The sequence below is a fragment of the Dendrobates tinctorius genome, unplaced genomic scaffold (genome assembly GCF_039654945.1).
Source record: "Dendrobates tinctorius isolate UK_male_01 unplaced genomic scaffold, ASM3965494v1 ptg000104l, whole genome shotgun sequence".
NCBI lineage: Eukaryota > Metazoa > Chordata > Amphibia > Anura > Dendrobatidae > Dendrobates > Dendrobates tinctorius.
The window spans coordinates 8,740,967-8,760,572 of NW_027361772.1; the positions used below are offsets into that span (position 1 = coordinate 8,740,967).

At 44.8% G+C, this 19,606-nt stretch overlaps 1 protein-coding gene across 2 annotated transcripts in view; it reads left to right on the top strand.

Moving 5' to 3' along the window:
• Positions 1 to 19,606, top strand: part of LOC141100321 (adhesion G protein-coupled receptor E3-like) — a 119,201-nt gene that overhangs the window by 42,496 nt on the left and 57,099 nt on the right. For both annotated transcript variants that reach the window (XM_073588712.1, XM_073588713.1), the window contains exons 3-4: positions 5,159 to 5,338; positions 13,342 to 13,437. In XM_073588712.1, the coding sequence (XP_073444813.1) occupies positions 5,159 to 5,338; positions 13,342 to 13,437 (276 nt within the window). The remainder of the gene's footprint in view (positions 1 to 5,158; positions 5,339 to 13,341; positions 13,438 to 19,606) is intronic.

A 19,606-nucleotide genomic window follows, 5' to 3' on the forward strand; every position in this document is an offset into this window, starting at 1 on the left:
GTTATATTTGGTGGCTTATAACAAACCCCTATGAGGATTTTATTACTTTTCCCTCCTTGTATCTCCACCCATAGAGACTCCACCTCTTCATTTCCCTCTTGTATATCTTCTCTTAGTGCGGCTTTAAAGTGGACTTTATATATAGACAGACTCCGCCCCCTTTCCTTTTTTTACGATCCCTCCTAAACAAATCATATCCTTGCAAGTTAGCCGCCCAGTCATAGCTGTCGTCTAACCATGTCTCAGTTATTCCTACTATGTCGTATTTTTCCTCATACATTACCAACTCCAGATCTTCAATCTTATTGGTCAGGCTCCTTGCGTTGGTCAGCATGCAGGAAAGAAGTTTTTCTTACTTTTTCTTAGCTTTCTTCTGAGTACCCTGTCTTGGGTCCTCTGTACCACATCTAGTATCCTTGATTAGTTTGTCCTTCTGCTGCATGTTCTTGTCTGCTGTTTTTCCACCCATCCCCTCTTCTTCTAGTTTAAAGCCCTCCTGATGAGTGTGGCAAGTCTTCTGGCGAATGTGTGTTTCCCAGGTTTTGTGAGGTGTATCCCATCTCTTGTGAGAAGTCTATCATAGAGGTAATTCACACCATGGTCCAAGAATCCAAATCCTTGCTGCCTGCACCACCGTCGTAGCCAGTTGTTCACCTCTAGTATCCCATTCTATCTTCTGATGCCATGACCATCGACTGGGAGGATTGATGAGAAAACAACCTGTACGTTCCGTTCCTTTATTTTCTTCCCCAGAATTTCAAAGTCTTCACAGATAGTTGGTAGGTCATTTCTTGCCGTGTCGTTTGTGCCTACATGTATCAGTAGGAAAGTGTAGTCGTCCTTGGATTTGAGGATATTTGGTATCCTGTTGGCCACATCCTTGATTTTTGCTCCTGGGAGGCAGCATACTTCTCATGCGGTTATGTCCGGCCTGCAGATAGTTGCCTTCATGCCTCTTAGTAGTGAGTCGCCCATAACTACCACTCTTCTTTTCTTTCTGGACGCACTGCTTGTTGCTCGTGAGTGTTTTTGAGTGTCATTTGTTTCCGCCTTTGTTGACACAGTAACTTTTGTTGATAGTGTGTCTTCTCTTGTAGATACGGTATCATCCTGAGCTGTGCCATTTTCGTTCTCCAGCATGAGGGCTTCATATTAGTTGCTAAGCTGTGTGGGTGGTGATGACCACTTGATCCGTTCACTTCTTTTCGTCACATGGCTCCACTTTTCAGCCTCTGTATGTGCTCTGAAGCTTTTCTCACTTTCCAAATCCAGAATGGTTGCTTCTGCTTCATCCAAGAAGTCCTCATGTTCTTTAATTACCTTCAATGTTGCTATTCTTTCTTCCAGTCCCTGCACCTTTTCCTCTAAGAGGGCAACAAGTTTGCACTTCTGACAGGTAAAGTTGAGTTTTTGGGCCGGAAGATCCGTAAACATGTAGCATGTGTTGCAGGTGACCATGTGGATTTTCTTCTTTTCCGTATGCAGGCTATGATGGGTGGAAACTCACGCGCCGTTCAGAGCGCAGTTTTGCGATGTCCTCAAACAGCGAGACCCGGCAAGTCCCAGCGATCGATCAGCTTAAGGCGACTCTTCTCTTCTTCCCTGAATGCACCGGAAATATGCAGATAAGCTTCCTGCTTCTCCTATCCCTGTCTATCACATTACTTAACTCCCTTAATACCACAAATTGTATATTAGGAAAATTATAAAAGAGGGAAAAAATGCCTCCTCCACCCCTTAGGCTATTTTTATATAGGGCATTTTTGCACTTTCTCATTGCTTTCAATGGTGAAAAAAACATTCACCGGTAAATGTAATTTTAACATTTTACTAACTTTTCTGGCATGTGGTATGTGACAAGGTCAGACACATCCTGTTTAATGTATGAAGGAAGGACTCACTCAAACTCACAAAGCCTATGCGGACAATGCAAGAACTGCCAAAAATTAGATGGAAGAGGGACTCTGATACACCCTGCATTAGGCTGGAGTCACACTTAAGAGGTAGAACAAAGAAATGACATCACAATTCTTTTTTTTTTGTGTTAAATAATAGATCTTTATTTAGCTTACAAAAACGCATACAAATCCGCATGAGAAATGCATCAAATCCGTGCGAATTTTTACCTGCGTTTTCTGCCAAGAGATGCAGAAAATTCTGCAGGGAAATCTGCAACGTGTGCACATAGCCTTATACACTGGAAACCAATATTGTGTACGGTAGTCTAGGACAAAGTTGACCTAGTGCAAGTGCAGAGAAGAGCAACCAAGATTATTAAGGGAATGGGTGGACTGCCATACCAAGATATATTTGAACTTGGGGATTATTCAGAGGTCTTTCTAATGATCTTTTTATACTTAGGACTGTGAATCTCGTGCCTTTTAATGAATAAGTCAAGGCGCATAGTGGCATACATCACTATATGCGCCTCACACCAAATCCTACACCAGCCACTGCAGGAGTAAGATTTGTGGTGTAACGAACGCCGCCAATCAGCATGAATTTGACAAAGGAGATAACCAGGCCCTGTTCCAGCTTAGCCCACTTTTTTGGAGCTGGGGTGAATATAACATTAATATGCCAAAAATCGCACATTTTACCACAACCTCACATTTGCACAAATAGTGCAACTTTCCAAATTTCTTTTTTCAATAGAAACCTGGCAAAAAGTGCGTTACTGAATGTCCCCCATAGTCGCAATCAGCCTGGTTAGTTTGTTTACACCAAATATGACAAGAACTGTTCTGTCCCCACATGAGGCGAATGGAGGTGTAGTTGATTGGGGCTGGGAGAGATTCCTACCTTCCGTTTCCTCAGTGCAGAGCAGACAGGACCATTGTTGCTGTTTTGCTGTTCATGCTTCCGGAGAGATGATACACACCAGGGATTGTGAAGTCCAGACTTGTTTATTTGGGAATCTGGACATACAGCGTATGATTGGTAATGCAGTAGGTTCTCCAGACGTGCAGATGTTACAACCAAGGTGATACAGCAATGTGTGTGAAGCAAGGTGTGCAGCAAATGTGAGCAACGAAGTGTGAGCAAAGTGTGCAGCAAATTGAGCAAGGTGGTCGAAAAACTGATGCCTTTCACAGCTCGGTACAGGCGTGTCTCTCCCTGGTGAAAGTGAAACTAAGAATGGCTGCCAGCAGGAAGAGAAGGAGTAACCTGACTTGGAAGTGGAAGGCATGTACTAGAATTAATTAGCTGCAGGCTGCTGTACAGAAAAAGGACAGCAGGTGGCAGCAGACCAAATGCAAGACTGTACACAAAGAATGGTAATATAACACAATCTATATAAACTATATATGCATGACTTAGACGGAACAGCACAAGAACCTAGAGGACATATTCACACCAGCAACCATTTTCCCCTGGTCCTATAACAGGTAATATAGAGGCGGTGTCTGATTATAGTGATGGTAATAGTAATATAGAGGTTGAGGATATACAGTGGGGAAAAAAAGTATTTAGTCAGTCAGCAATAGTGCAAGTTCCACCACTTAAAAAGATGAGAGGCGTCTGTAATTTACATCATAGGTAGACCTCAACTATGGGAGACAAACTGAGAAAAAAAAATCCAGAAAATCACATTGTCTGTTTTTTTTTTCATTTTATTTGCATATTATGGTGGAAAATAAGTATTTGGTCAGAAACAAAATTTCATCTCAATACTTTGTGATATATCCTTTGTTGGCAATGACAGAGGTCAAACGTTTTCTGTAAGTCTTCACAAGGTTGCCACACACTGTTGTTGGTATGTTGGCCCATTCCTCCATGCAGATCTCCTCTAGAGCAGTGATGTTTTTGGCTTTTCGCTTGGCAACACGGACTTTCAACTCCCTCCAAAGGTTTTCTATAGGGTTGAGATCTGGAGACTGGCTAGGCCACTCCAGGACCTTGAAATGCTTCTTACGAAGCCACTCCTTCGTTGCCCTGGCGGTGTGCTTTGGATCATTGTCATGTTGAAAGACCCAGCCACGTTTCATCTTCAATGCCCTTGCTGATGGAAGGAGGTTTGCACTCAAAATCTCACGATACATGGCCCCATTCATTCTTTCATGTACCCGGATCAGTCGTCCTGGCCCCTTTGCAGAGAAACAGCCCCAAAGCATGATGTTTCCACCACCATGCTTTACAGTAGGTATGGTGTTTGATGGATGCAACTCAGTATTCTTTTTCCTCCAAACACGACAAGTTGTGTTTCTACCAAACAGTTCCAGTTTGGGTTTCATCAGACCATAGGACATTCTCCCAAAACTCCTCTGGATCATCCAAATGCTTTCTAGCAAACTTCAGACGGGCCCGGACATGTACAGGCTTAAGCACTGGGACACGTCTGGCACTGCAGGATCTGAGTCCATGGTGGCGTAGTGTGTTACTTATGGTAGGCCTTGTTACATTGGTCCCAGCTCTCTGCAGTTCATTCACTAGGTCCCCCCGCGTGGTTCTGGGATTTTTGCTCACCGTTCTTGTGATCATTCTGACCCCACGGGGTGGGATTTTGCGTGGAGCACCAGATCGAGGGAGATTATCAGTGGTCTTGTATGTCTTCCATTTTCTAATTATTGCTCCCACAGTTGATTTCTTCACTCCAAGCTGGTTGGCTATTGCAGATTCAGTCTTCCCAGCCTGGTGCAGGGCTACAATTTTGTTTCTGGTGTCCTTTGACAGCTCTTTGGTCTTCACCATAGTGGAGTTTGGAGTCAGACTGTTTGAGGGTGTGCACAGGTGTCTTTTTATACTGATAACAAGTTTAAATAGGTGCCATTACTACAGGTAATGAGTGGAGGAAAGAGGAGACTCTTAAAGAAGAAGTTACAGGTCTGTGAGAGCCAGAAATCTTGATTGCTTGTTTCTGACCAAATACTTATTTTCCACCATAATATGCAAATAAAATGAAAAAAAAACAGACAATGTGATTTTCTGGATTTTTTTTTCTCAGTTTGTCTCCCATAGTTGAGGTCTACCTATGATGTAAATTACAGACGCCTCTCATCTTTTTAAGTGGTGGAACTTGCACTATTGCTGACTGACTAAATACTTTTTTGCCCCACTGTATGTTGGAAATGATATTTTAAAGACTGATATTACTGTATATACCGTATACTTCATATAGTTTTATATATAACACATTGTTGATTTCTTCTTACTGTAGGAACTGTGTTCGTGCCCGACAAAGCGAGTAATTTTACTAAGTGTGATCCATCACAGAATCAGTGTCCCACTGATTCCTTCTGTGAGCAGTCAAACAACGGCTACTACTGTATATGTAGCCAATATTCCTACAATGAAAAGGACAAGACAAGCGTCGTTTACCCGGGCGGAGAATGTCTCGGTACTGTGCACCAATTTATTTTGTCCTTTTTTAATTTTATTTTTTAATCACTGAATTCTCATGTTTCTTAGGCACAATCACCTTGTAGCTAGGTGGAACCTCTCTAATGCTGTAATGGGCCAATACCTACCATGTATAATACTGATAACGTTTTATGCCGTAGTGATATTTTTTGGCCCACCACAAAAGTCACCAGGGTTGGGCGCGACTGCTACCTCTGCAACCCTGGAGCTCTGTTCTGCTAGACAAATTATAAATGTACAGTAGGTCGTTAGTTTCTTATTAATCTCTAGAAATATTGCCAAAAACGCATTTGAAGATGAAAACGATGGATCACAGGTACTAATGCTATCTATATAATATACATTTTAAGGTCCCAAACACATTAGACTAGTATTTAAAACAGTTCACTGTACAGTGCTACTCACCATTATTGGCTCCCCTTAATTTTTTTCATAGACTGTACAGTATCTTCAGAAAAAAATGGAAATGAATCAAAGTTATATCCTCAGGATTTTTGTGCTCCTGCACATCTACTGTGCAGCCCCATAACTGGGATGTATAATTACGGTAGTTTACATTAATGGGGTCCTTTGGTTAAAACAAGTTATCACCGTCACATGAGCTCCACAGGAGGTCATAGAATCATAGAATCATAGAATCGTAGAGTTGGAAGGGACCTCCTGGGCCATCTGGTCCAACCCCCTGCTCAAAGCAGGATTCGCTAAATCATCCCAGTCAGATATCTGTCCAGCCTCTGTTTGAAGACTTCCATTGAAGGAGAACTCACCACTTCTCGTGGCAGCCTGTTCCACTCATTGATCACTCTAACTGTCAAAAAGTTTTTTCTAATATCTAATCTGTGTCTCCTCCCATTCAGTTTCATCCCATTGCTTCTAGTCTTTCCTTGTGCAAATGAGAATAAAGTTGATCCTTCTACAATGTGACAGCCTTTTAGATATTTGTAGACAGCTATTAAGTCTCCTCTCAGTCTTCTCTTTTGCAAACTAAACATTCCCAAATCCTGCAACCTTTCCTCATAAGACAGGGTTTGCAGACCGGTCACCATTCTGGTCGCTCTTTTCTGAACTTGCTCCAGTTTGTTGATGTCTTTTTTAAAATGTGGTGCCCAAAACTGGACACAATATTCCAGATGAGGTCTGACCAAAGAGGAGTAGAGGGAAATAATGACTTCACGTGATCTAGACTGTATGCTTCTGTTAATACATCCTAGAATTGCATTTGCCTTTTTTGCTGCTGCATCACACTGTTGACTCATATTCAGGTCCGACCATTAGAAACGACACCGATCAGAAGAATGAGGAAGTTTTATAGTTGATAGGACACTTATCCCCATTAGTGATGAGCGAGTATGCTCGTTACTTGAGATTTCTGAGCATGCTCTGGTGTTTTCCAAGTATTTTGGGCGTGCTCGGAGATTTAGTTTGTGTCGCTGCAGCTGCATCATTTGCAGCTGCTAGACAGCCTGAAAACATGTGGAGATTGCCTAACAAACAGGCAATCCCCACATGTATTCAGGCTGTCTAGCAACCACAAATGATGCAGCTGCGGAGGCACAAACTAAATCTCCGAGCACGCCCAAAATACTTGAACACCCGAGCATGCTCGGAAAACTCGAGTAACCAGTATACTCGCTCATCACTATTCCCCATTTTAATATGGAGCGGCAGGTGAGATGTCTGACCGCGGCTCCATTCATTCTCTTTGGGGTTTCCAGAAATAAACAAGTGCATCCACTGAGGGACTGAATGGATCAGTGGTCAAGTCAGACATGCCACTACAGTCTAATGGGGATAAAAAGGTCCACATTTTGCTGAATGGGTCCAAGTAGTCAGACCCCCGCCAATCAATCCATTATCACTTATCCTGTAGAGAGGTGATTACTTTTTCACAGGAAAACCCTTGTAAGTGCATCTCTGCTGCTGTGTACAAAGTATCTAATCTCTAATGGAAATAAAGAATCTACTCCTAATTAATATCAGAGAGAACAAATGACCATAATACACAACACAATCCACTATATCAAGACCAATATTACCACATACAGGGAAGAAATACCACCACACCTTGACCAGACCACATATTGCCACCACATAGTGACCGAATAATACTACATACAAGGGACAAATACCACCGCACCATGACCAGACCACATAGTCACCGAATAATACCACATGCAAGGAACAAATACAGCCACACAATGACCAGACCACATATTACCACCACATAGTGACAGAATAATATGACATATTACCAGCATATAGGGACCAAATAATACCACATACAAGGAGAAATACTGCCACACTGTGACCAGACCACAAATTACCACCACATAGTGGCCGAATACTACAATACTGATCATGAATACAAAGTACAATACTAACACTAACATTACACACAGGAGCTTTGTATATAGTGTCAGTGTACAGATAATACAATGAACACCAGTGACATTATACACAGGAGCTCTGCATATAGTGTATAGTGTACAGGTTGTACAGTGATCACCGGTGACATTATACACAGGAGCTCTGTACACAGTGTATAGTGTATAGTGTGCATGTACATGTTGGACACTGACTCACCAAAGATGTCTGTACTTGAAGTCCTTCATCTTCACTTTTCTTCTTGAACCAGCACAGACTGCCATCACTTCTTCCAGCCAGGACTCATCTCTGCAAAAAAATAACACACAGTCATAAATAGCTGATCGCTTCCAGAGCACTTTCCCCACCTTTTTCCTGATTTCTACACTACATCAGATGAAGAAAAAAGTCATGTAGTGCCGCCATGCACAGTAACAGGACCTCCCTTTTGTTCCCTCCATGGAAAACAATTTCCTGAAAAATAAATTATATTATAGAAGTAATCATGTCCCTAATTGGACCCTAAAGAAATGATGTTCCCCACTTGTCACCATAAGCTAATATAGCATGTTCCTCATTCTGGCCATCAAACAGTAATTAAGTCTCTCATCCTGGCCCCCTTTATTTTATAATATGCCCCAGATATCCATCCTGCCCCCCAGCTATACAGTACATACTGGCCCTCATATTTCCCTACCATATACAGTATTTGTATCCTGGCTCCCTATATATCTGTCCTGGTCCCTTGTCCTGGATCCCCCATATATGCATCCTGGCCTGCCATATATATGCATCCTTTTCCCTTGTCCTGCCCCCCCATAAATCCATCCTGGCCCTCCATATGTATCCATCTTGGCCCCTTGTACTGCCACTCATATATCCATCTTGACCCCTTGTGCTGTCACCCCATATATCCATCCTGGCCCCCCATGTGCATTCATCCTTGCCCCCATATGTATCCATCCTGGTCCCTTATCCTGCCCCCCATGTGTATCCATCCTGCCCCCCCATGTGTATCCATCCTGCCCCCATGTGTATCCATCCTGCCCCCATGTGTATCCATCCTGGCCCCCCCATGTATTTCCATCCTAGCCCCTCATGTTTCCATCCTAGCCCCCCATGTGTTTCAATCCTAGCCCCCCATGTGTATCCATCCTGCCCCCCCATGTGTATCCATCCTGCCCCCCATGTGTATCCATCCTGCCCCCATGTGTATCCATCCTGCCCCCATGTGTATCCATCCTGGCCCCCCCATGTATTTCCATCCTAGCCCCTCATGTTTCCATCCTAGCCCCCCCATGTGTTTCAATCCTAGCCCCCCATGTGTATCCATCCTGCCCCCCCATGTGTATCCATCCTGCCCCCCATGTGTATCCATCCTGCCCCCATGTGTATCCATCCTGGCCCCCATGTGTATCCATCCTGGCCCCCATGTGTATCCATCCTGGCCCCCCCATGTATTTCCCTCCTAGCCCCTCATGTTTCCATCCTAGCCCCCCATGTGTTTCAATCCTAGCCCCCCATGTGTCTCCATCCTGGCCCCCCATGTGTCTCCATCCTGGCCCCTATGTGTAACTATCTTTGCCCCCCATGTGTATCCATCCTGGCCCCTTGTCCTGGCTTCATGCACACAGAGAGAAAGAGAGGAGAAAAAAAATATTCCTCTTACCTTTCTGCGCTCCCAGTGCCAGGCGGCATCCTCCTCCTCGGCAGGTCCGGCACGCTCATAGTAAAATGGCCGCTGAAATAGCATTCAACCCCCGAATGTGTGCGCCCGTCATATGCGGCACCTGCCACTGGCGTTGTACGCCATTGACGACGAGCGTACACTTTTTAGTATTAATCGCGACGTGTGCTGCGACAGTTCGGGTAATGAACACTGCGAGCGCACGTCCCTGCACATACTCTGCCTGCACTTTTAAAGGACCCACGCCCCTAAAAACTGGAGATTTTTTTTCTCCCTTCTTCTCCTCCTCTCCTTCTACCCACAGCCAAGGGCCCACCGGGGATTTCCCCAATACTCCGCCAGGTCAGTCTGACCCTGTACAGGTTGGAATTTCAAAAAAAGAAACAGAATAAACAGCATGTGCACCCCTACTTAACCCCTTTCTGACATTAGACATAATATTCTGTCATTGTGCACTGGGCCTATTTGACTAGGGACGGATTATTACACCACTGGGTGTCAGCTGAATCTGACAGCTGACACTCCCAACACTTTAACCCCCGATCGAACACGATTACAGCATTCCGGGAGCCATCAGAGGGCTGACAGCCCCTCTGCCTTTTTTTATCGGCGACCCTGCGGCATGGTGCGGGGTACCGATCGTTGCCATGGTGACACAATGTCGTCATGATGACATCTGGGTCACCAGATCTAGGAAACTTGCTGGTCATGCCCAGTGCATGATGAGCAAGTTTGTCTGTCAGTGCAGAGCTGACAGTTCCTACAGCATGGGGTTGCTGCTGTATTCCCATTCTGTGGAAGCGATCAGCCTGCAAAAAATGATAGTGCCACAGTGAGATAAAGTGAAAAAAAGTTAGAAAAAAGTAAATATGTTTAAAAATGTTTAAATAATTGTAAAAATATTTCATAAAAAAATAAAAAAAATTAAAAAAACAAAAGATACGGTATCTCTAAATAAATATTTGAATTAAAAAAATATATAAACATAAAAGTACACATACTTGTGTACTTTTAGTGTGTGTCCCACTAGTTAACCCCTTTAGTGAACACCATAAAAAAATAAAATAAAAAACAATGCTTTATCATTATACTGCCTAACAAAAAGTGGAATAAAACGCGCTCTAGAAGAGGGACATAAATAAACATAGTACTGCTGGAAACGTCATCTTTTCCCACAAAAACAAGCCACCATACAGCTCCATCAGCAGAAAAATAAAAAAGTTATGGCTCTCAGAATAAAGAGATGCAAAAATAGTTATTTTTTTCTATAAAATAGTTTTTATTGTATAAAGCGCCAAAACATAAAAAAATATATAAATGAGTTATGGTTGTAATCATACTGACCCAAAGAATGGAACTGCCTTATCAAATTTACCACACACGGAATGGCATAAACTCCTCTTCCAAAAAATAGGAAATTCCTGAATTGCTGGTTTTTGTTCATTCCACCTCCCAATATGACTGAAAATGGTAACAATAAAAACGTCAACTTGTCACGCAAAAACCAAGCCATCAATTGACTCTGTGGGCCAAAATATGGAAAAATTATAGCTCTCAAAATGTGATGATGGAAAAACTATTTTTTGCAATAAAAAGCGTCTTTTAGTGTGTGACAGCATAGAAAACATAAAAACACGATATAAAACTGGTATTGCTGTAATCACACCAACCCAAAGAATAAAGTCGCCTAATCACTTATACTGAATGACGAACATTGTAAAAAAATAAATAAAGAAAACCAATTCTTCACATGCTGTTGAGTTTTTCATTCTGCCTCCCAAAGACTGCAGTAAGGCTGCGCCGAGCCTTACTGCAGTCTTTGGGAGGCAGAATTAAAAACTCCTGCGCTCTGTGTTGAGTGCTTACACTGAGGTTTCCGTGTAAATCTCTGAAATACGTGAATCAAACGGAACCCCTGGCAGAAGATTCCCTATAAAGGCTCATACTCACTTGCGAGAGACTTGCACGATTCTCGTGCGAGTCTCTCGCATGAAAACCTGGCGCTGCCACTGGCACTGGGACCGGAGCGTGCAGCTACATAGAAATACATGTAGCCACACGCTCCCGTCCGAGTGTTGGCGGCAGTGTCAGATTTTCATGCGAGAGACTCGCACGAGAATCGCACAAATCTCTTGCAAGTGAGTATGAGCCCTAACGAGGCAGATGGAGGCACTGTGGACGCTGTCTGACCTGTGATCTGGCAGTGTCCGTCTTTTTAGGACTGCATAAAAGTGCTGTCAGCCACAGTTTTGTGCACTTCTGAAAAGAAGGACACTGGTGAACAGAGGCCAGATGGCGTCCAGAGTAATGCTGCTGTCTCATTATAGTGAATGGATCCATTGGGGGTTTCATCTGGATCACGTCACTCAGAGATTTAGATGGAAACCCCGATGTAAGTGCTCAGTGTAGAGTGCCGGATAAATATGATCCCAAACGTTATGTAAAACGTTCCCAATAAAAGCTCAGCTCAACCCACAAATTGGGCATCGGCATACTCAAGAGAAATTGCACAGTAAATTTTGAGGTCTATTTTCTCCTGTTACCCTTGTGAAAATAAAAAAAGTTTGGGTCTAAAGTAAATTTTTTTTGTGAAAAAATTAAATGTTCATTTTTTCCTTACACTTTGCCTCAGTTACTGTGAAGCAACTGAAGGTTTAATACTCTTCTTGAATGTAGTTTTGAGCACCTTGAGGGGTGCAGTTTTTAGAATGGTGTCACTTTTGGGTATTTTTGACATATAGACCCCTCAAAGTCACTTCAAATGTGATGTGGTCCCTAAAAAAATGGTTTTGTAAATTTAGTTGGAAAAATGAGAAATCATTGGCTGAATTTTAAACCTCCTAACTTCCTAAAAAAATTATTATGCTTCCAAATTTGTACTGATGGAAAGTAGACATGTGGGAATTGTTATTTAACAACTATATTGTGTGACATAACTCTCTGATTTAAAGGCATAAAAATGAAAAGTTTGAAAATGGCAAAAATTGTCTAAATTTTTGCCAAATTTCCATTTTTTGACACAAATAAACACAAGTTACCGTATATCGAAGAAATGTTAAAAAAAAGTACAATATGCCATGAAAAACATTCTCAGAATTAGTGGGATCCATTGAAGTGTTGCAGAGTTATTACCATATAAAGTGACACTGGTCGGAATTGTAAAATTTTGCTTGGTCATTAAGGTCAAAATTGTCTCTGTCACCAAGGGGTTAAAAATGGGCAAAATAAACCAGTAGCTCATACTAGATTATACATTTGGTGCATGTTTAGAAACTTTTATCTAACTTTTCACCACCTCTTGGTTGCTTTTATAATGGGGTTTCCACTTCCTATTCCATGACATTAGGTACGGACTGGGACAGAAATTCAGCCCTGGCATTTGAAATCACACAGGCCCATGATGTCACTGTCCCCAAGCACCAGATGGGATATATTACTAATATTACCCTGGATGGAGGAAAGGAAGATTTACTACAAGACAAATATTTCTAATGATACCTGTAGCCCGCTGGGGTAAGTGACGAAGCCAGCGACTTTGTGCTCCGTCACAACTCTTAACAGTATGGGTGTCTTTAGACATGGATTCTGTTATCAATGTAGCAGACAATGCAGCCCATGACCAGTCAGGCCCTTCTGGCATTTGCAGAATTGTCAGATGGCCAGTCCAGCCCTGCATGACATTATATAGTCCATCAGGGGATACTTTAGTTGAAGAAAAAAAAGCTGTTTGAACAGGAGAACGCCTTGTAGGGATCCTCGCTTTCTGGCAGCAGTACATACAGAAAGCAGCCTTATCTCCTACATCAAAAAAACACAAAAAAAACAGTCCATATAGTAGTACAATGTCCAGCAATGTGGGCTCACCTGTTTTTCAATGTAGATAATCCTATAACCTGTTTTTATACTCTCACTGTATGTTCACCCTCCAGGGCTCTGTGACACGAAAGGAAATATTTCCCTATGTGCCTGTCGTAGAGATGGATTTGTTGCCAAGCTAAATTACAAAGGGCTCTATGCATGTACAGGTAAGAATCCTGCCATCATGTTAAAGTAATATTTAGGCTGGCTTCACAAGTCCAATATTCATGGTCCAAGAACAGACCACCACTAATAATTTAAAAGATTTGTATCAATCTTTCATTTAAACAGTTTAAAAGGTTGTAGGGTACAGAAATAAAGAGAGGATAAGGGGTGAGGTACACAGGAAAGAAGGGGGAAGGGGACAGATCATTGCTTTTAACACGACAGGAGATAGTCCATACAAACATCTAGTGATTCCACACTGGAATCTCCAGTTAACTCAAGGTGAGATATTTAATGCCACACCGATTGAGGGATTACACTGGCGGTCTCTCCAAGGGGCCCATATGCTGAAGAATTGTTCAAATGCAAGGGTCCCGGTAGCTCCTATGGGTTCCTACATTAATGTGTTTATTCTATTCATAATCTCAGTTTAGGATAGTATTCCATTTAGAAACGATATGTATCTGTGAGGCCATAATTATAAAATTAATTAACCTATTAATTTCATTATTGGTACCCTTCGGATTATTCCCCAAGAGTAAGATTGCGAGGTCAAGTTGCAATGATTTATTTTATATATTATTAATTAATGTAATGATTTTTTTGCCAGAAAGTTTTCACATGTTGACAGGACAAACCAAATCTGCTCTATATCGCCTGGTATATTACATAGAGATGAGCGAATATGTGCGGAAAACGATCGGCAAACATTAATCCGACTCGAATATGGTACATTTGGATTTGTGATCGGTAACACAAGCATTTTTCTTAAAATCGAGAAAAGTCGGTAACATTCGGTAAAAAATAGAATAAAAGTCGGCAATTCATCTGGCGCGTTCACAAAATCACAGCCTTACAGGTTAGAATAGAATAGACAATGCATTGTTTAGTGCTCTCTTTATTTTTTTTTAGCAGTATATATATATACATATATATATATACACTCACTGGCCACTTTATTAGGTACACCTGTCCAACTGTGTGTTAAGACTTAATTTCTAATCAGCCAATCACATGGCGGCAACTCAGTGCATTTAGGCATGTAGACATGGTCAAGACAATCTCCTGCAGTTCAAACCGAGCATCAGTATGGGGAAGAAAGGTGATTTGAGTGCCTTTGAACGTGGCATGATTGTTGGTGCCAGAAGGGCTGGTCTGAGTATTTCAGAAACTGCTGATCTACTGGGATTTTCACGCACAACCATCTCTAGGGTTTACAGAGAATGGTCCGAAAAAGAAAAAAAATCCAGTGAGCGGCAGTTCTGTGGCCGGAAATGCCTTGTTGATGCCAGAGGTCAGAGGAGAATGGGCAGACTGGTTCGAGCTGATAGAAAGGCAACAGTGACTCAAATTGCCACCCGTTACAACCAAGGTAGGCAGAAGAGCATCTCTGAATGCACAGTGCGTCGAACTTTGAGGCAGATGGGCTACAGCAGCAGAAGACCACACTGGGTACCACTCCTCTCAGCTAAGAACAGGAAACTGAGGCTACAATTTGCACAAGCTCATCGAAATTGGACAGTAGAAGATTGGAAAAACGTTGCCTGGTCTGATGAGTCTCGATTTCTGCTGCGACATTCGGATGGTAGGGTCAGAATTTGGCGTAAACAACATGAAAGCATGGATCCATCCTGCCTTGTATCAACGGTTCAGGCTGGTGGTGGTGGTGTCATGGTGTGGGGAATTTTTTCTTGGCACTCTTTGGGCCCCTTGGTACCAATTGAGCATCGTTGCAACGCCACAGCCTACCTGAGTATTGTTGCTGACCATGTCCATCCCTTTATGACCACAATGTACCCAACATCTGATGGCTACTTTCAGCAGGATAATGCGCCATGTCATAAAGCTCGAATCATCTCAGATTGGTTTCTTGAACATGACAATGAGTTCACTGTACTCAAATGGCCTCCTCAGTCACCAGATCTCAATCCAATAGAGCATCTTTGGGATGTGGTGGAACGGGAGATTCGCATCAGGGATGTGCAGCCGACAAATCTGCGCCAACTGTGTGATGCCATCATGTCAATATGGTCCAAAATCTCTGAGGAATGCTTCCAGCACCTTGTTGAATCTCTGCCACGAAGAATTGAGGCAGTTCTGAAGGCAAAAGGGGGTCCAACCCCTTACTAGCATGGTGTACCTAATAAAGTGGCCAGTGAGTGTATATATATTACATAGATAGAAGAAAAGCCGGTAATTCATTTGCCGGGTTCTGTGAAATCACTGCAGGAGCCGACAGGAAAAGAGATGGTTTACATACAGTAAATCCACTGCTACAGGGCAAGTGGGATGATAATTGGGGGGGGGTTTGATGTCAATTTTGTATTGTCAGGTGACATCAAGCCCCGAGGTTAGTAATGGAGAGGCGTTAATAAGACGCCCCCATTACTAAACCCATAGTCAAACTGTATGAAAACACAGACGCCCAGATAAAAGTCCTTTAATTGAAAGAAAGACACAGACTCCTTTAATAATCTTAATTAAACCATACTTACTACCTTGCCTATTCCCCCAATGTCCTCATCATATGCAAATGTCACGTCGCTGCCTGCCCCGCTCCCACGCGCACCACCGCCGCCCATGTCCCGTCATACTCACCAGGTCCGGCGCGTCCCTGCCCTCTCTCCACCGCCTGCAGCAGCTTCCTGTCGGGCACGCGCGCACAGCCGGCCCTACTGTGCACGCGCATACCGCACTCTGTGAGACCGGCCGCCCCCCCCGGCTCACTCTAGGCTTTTGAGGACCCTGACCCGGAAACACCACCGCACTTGCCCTTATCAGGCTGCCCCTTCCTCCTGGCGTTGCCTGATCATCACTTGTGCTAAGCGAGTGATCCTGGCCCCATGCCTGCCTGTCACCTCCGCCCGATATCCGTCCTTCCAGCTCCGTCCTTCCTGCCGCTCTTCCCTGCTTCCTATCACCTCCGCCCTGATTGACGCTCTCCATTTTGTCTCTTCCAGTGCTCATCTGCCCATCACTACCTCCAGCCTGAGTTCCTGTGGCTCACCTTACCCTCCAGCCTGTGTCTCCATCCAGCCTGTGTCTCCGTCCAGCTCGTGTCTCTGTATACCAGCCATGCCAGCCTGTGTCTCCATCCTCTCCATCTTCCGTGGTTCCAGTCTTGCACGTCCGTCCATCTGCCTCTCCAGTCCCCTGCTGTGTCTCCTGTGTCCGCCCCGGGTACAGGCTGCCACGGTAATAGTTTCCCCTTGGCCCGTCCCTAACGCTCTCTGCATACGGGGTGGTCCAAATGGCCCGCTCGCCCAGGAGAGGTTCGTTGCCACGGTCCAGTGGGTTCAACCTTGGGAATCCTAACAGCACGATCAGGCCATGGACCCCGCTGGTACCTCAGCCGCTGCCCAGAATTAACTAGTGTTCCTACGAGAAAATCAGACCCGGATTATGGCCTTTCTAAAGACCATGGAGTCTCGGCTTCGGCATTACAGCCCTCTGATCATGGGAATGCGTCCCAGATGGCCAGCCTCCAGCAGGAGCTCACCCAGCAACGCGACACTCAGACCCATATCTTAAATTATATTGCCTCAGTGGATAACTGTCTCCTCTCTCTCCAGTCCACCGCCGCAGCTCCAGTTCAGGCCTCCATTCCACACCCACCGCCTCGTTTAGCTAAACCTCCACGGTATGGCGGAGAGCCCAAATTGTGTCAGGGGTTCTTGAACCAATGCCAGTTGCATTTTGAGTTGCTGCCTCAACAGTACCCCACCGACAGAGCCAAGGTGGCCTTTGTGGTATCCCATTTGGAGGGCGAAGCGTTGGCCTGGGTGAATCCTCTTTGGGAGCGTGACGATCCTTTGGTCTCCCGGCTCTCCACTTTTCTGGAGACCTTTCACAAGGTTTTCGACGAACCTGGCCACCTGGCCTCCACCACTGAGTCCCTCTTTAATCTCTGCCAGGGTACTCTTTCTGTGGGCTAGTTTGCTATTCACTTCCGCAGCTTGTCCTCCAAGCTGGGATGGAACAATGAGGCCCTGGTGGGAGCATTTTGGCGGGGTTTATCTGCCCGTATTAAGGATGAGCTGGCGTGCCGAGATACACCTGTGTCCCTGGAGGATCTCATTTCCCTGGCAACTCGCATTGACTTATGTTTCCAGGAGTGGTCCCGCGAGGCCGCCAGGGAACGAAGGCCTCTCCGCTCATCTCCAGCGACACGCAGTCCCCCCCGCTCATGATTCGCCTCTACCTCCATGACCTCGGCATCAGAACCCATGCAGGTGGACCGCCTTAAACCGGCAGAGCAGCGCCGTCAAGAGAGGCTCGCTCAAGGCCTCTGTCTCTACTGTGGCAGCTCCTCTCACCTTCTGCGCTCTTGTCCAGTGAGGCTGGGAAATGCCTCCGCCTAGGACAGGTAAGAGAGGCCTCCCTAGGTGTTAGCAATACCTCTCTACCCTTGACACTCTCTGTCTTATTGAATCTAGGTTTGAGGTGGCCTATATAGATTCTGGAGCAGCCGGGAACTTCATCCAGCTCGAGGCGGTCAAAAAATTGCGGATACCTGTCAGGTCCTTGGAGACTCCTCAGCAGTTAGCTTTGGTCGACGGTGCTTCCCATGAGGGAGACCGTTAACTTGGTCACCGAAGAGGTGGAGTTACAGATCGGTGCCCTGCATCAGGAGAAGATAGTCTTCTTCATACTGTCATCGTTATCCCATATGCTTCTCTTAGGTCTTCCTTGGTTAAGGACTCACGAACCCGTACTTGATTGGCGATCTGGTGACATTCTACGATGGGGTCAATCCTGTCAGTCCACGTGCCTCCTTCCTGTTCAGCCAGTCAAATATTCTCGGTCTCCTGCGGTGCCTGCGGGCTTGCCTTCGGCCGACTGGTCCTTCGCGGACGTTTTCAACAAGAAGGAGGCAGAGAGCCTGCCTCCGCATTGTCCCTATGATTGCCCATTCAATCTCGTTCCGGTCTCTACTCCACCCCGGGGTCGAATTTACCCTTTGAATCTTATCGAGTCCCAAGCCATGACCGAGTACGTCAGGAAAATTAGGCCAGGGGCTTTATTCGGAAATCTTCTTCGCCCGCAGGCGTGGGCTTCTTCTTCGTCAAGAAAAAGGATGGTTCTCTTCGTCCCTGCATCAACTACCGGGGCCTCAATGATATCACAATCAAGAATAAGTATCCGCTCCCTCTCATTCCGGAGTTGTACTATCGGCTGCGGGGGGTACAAATCTTCACCAAACTAGATCTCTGTGGGGCCTACAATCTCATCTGTATTCGTTCCAGAGATGAGTGGAAGACCGCTTTTAACACCAGGGACGGTCACAATGAATATTTGGTCATGCCATTCGGTCTGTGCAATGCCCCCGCAGTATTCCAGGAATTCGTGAATGATATTTTCTGAGACCTTCTGTACTCCTGTGTGGTGGTGTATCTGGACGATATTCTCGTCTTTTCCCCAGACTTGTCTACCCATAGAAAGAACGTCCGTCAAGTTTTGTTGCGCCTGCGGGAGAATCGCCTGTATGCTAAGCTCGAGAAGTGCACCTTTGAACAGACGTCTCTTCCGTTCCTGGGGTACATCATTTCTGATTCTGGCTTCTGTATGGCACCGGAGAAGGTGTCCACCGTGCTCATCTGGCCACAACCTCATGGAGTCAAGGCAATTCAGTGATTTCTTGGTTTTGCAAATTATTACCGGCAGTTCATCCCTCACTTTTCTTCTTTAACTGCCCCAATCTCCTCTCTGATTCGTAAGGGGGCCAACCCTCACGTCTGGTCCTCGGAAGCCGAAAAAGCTTTCCTTACCCTGAAACAAGCCTTTGCCTCAGTTCCCGTCCTCCATCGCCCAAAGACTAACAAACCTTTTATTTTGGAGGTGGATGCCTCTGCCATCGGGCCCGGAGCTGTACTCTCGCAGAGATCTTCCTCTGGGCGACTTGTCACCTGCGGCTTCTTCTCAAAGACATTCTCCACCTTGGAACGAAATTATGCCATTGGTCACAGGGAGCTGTTGGCCATCAAACTGGCATTGGAGGAATGGCGGTACCTATTGGAGGGAGCTGTGCACCCATTTAAGATCTACACGGATCATAAAAATTTGGCATACATCCGATCAGCACAGAGGCTTAATCCCCAGCAAGCTAGATGGTCCCTATTTTTTGCCCGTTTCGATTTTGAACTTCACTTCCATCCGGGTAGTAAGAACCTC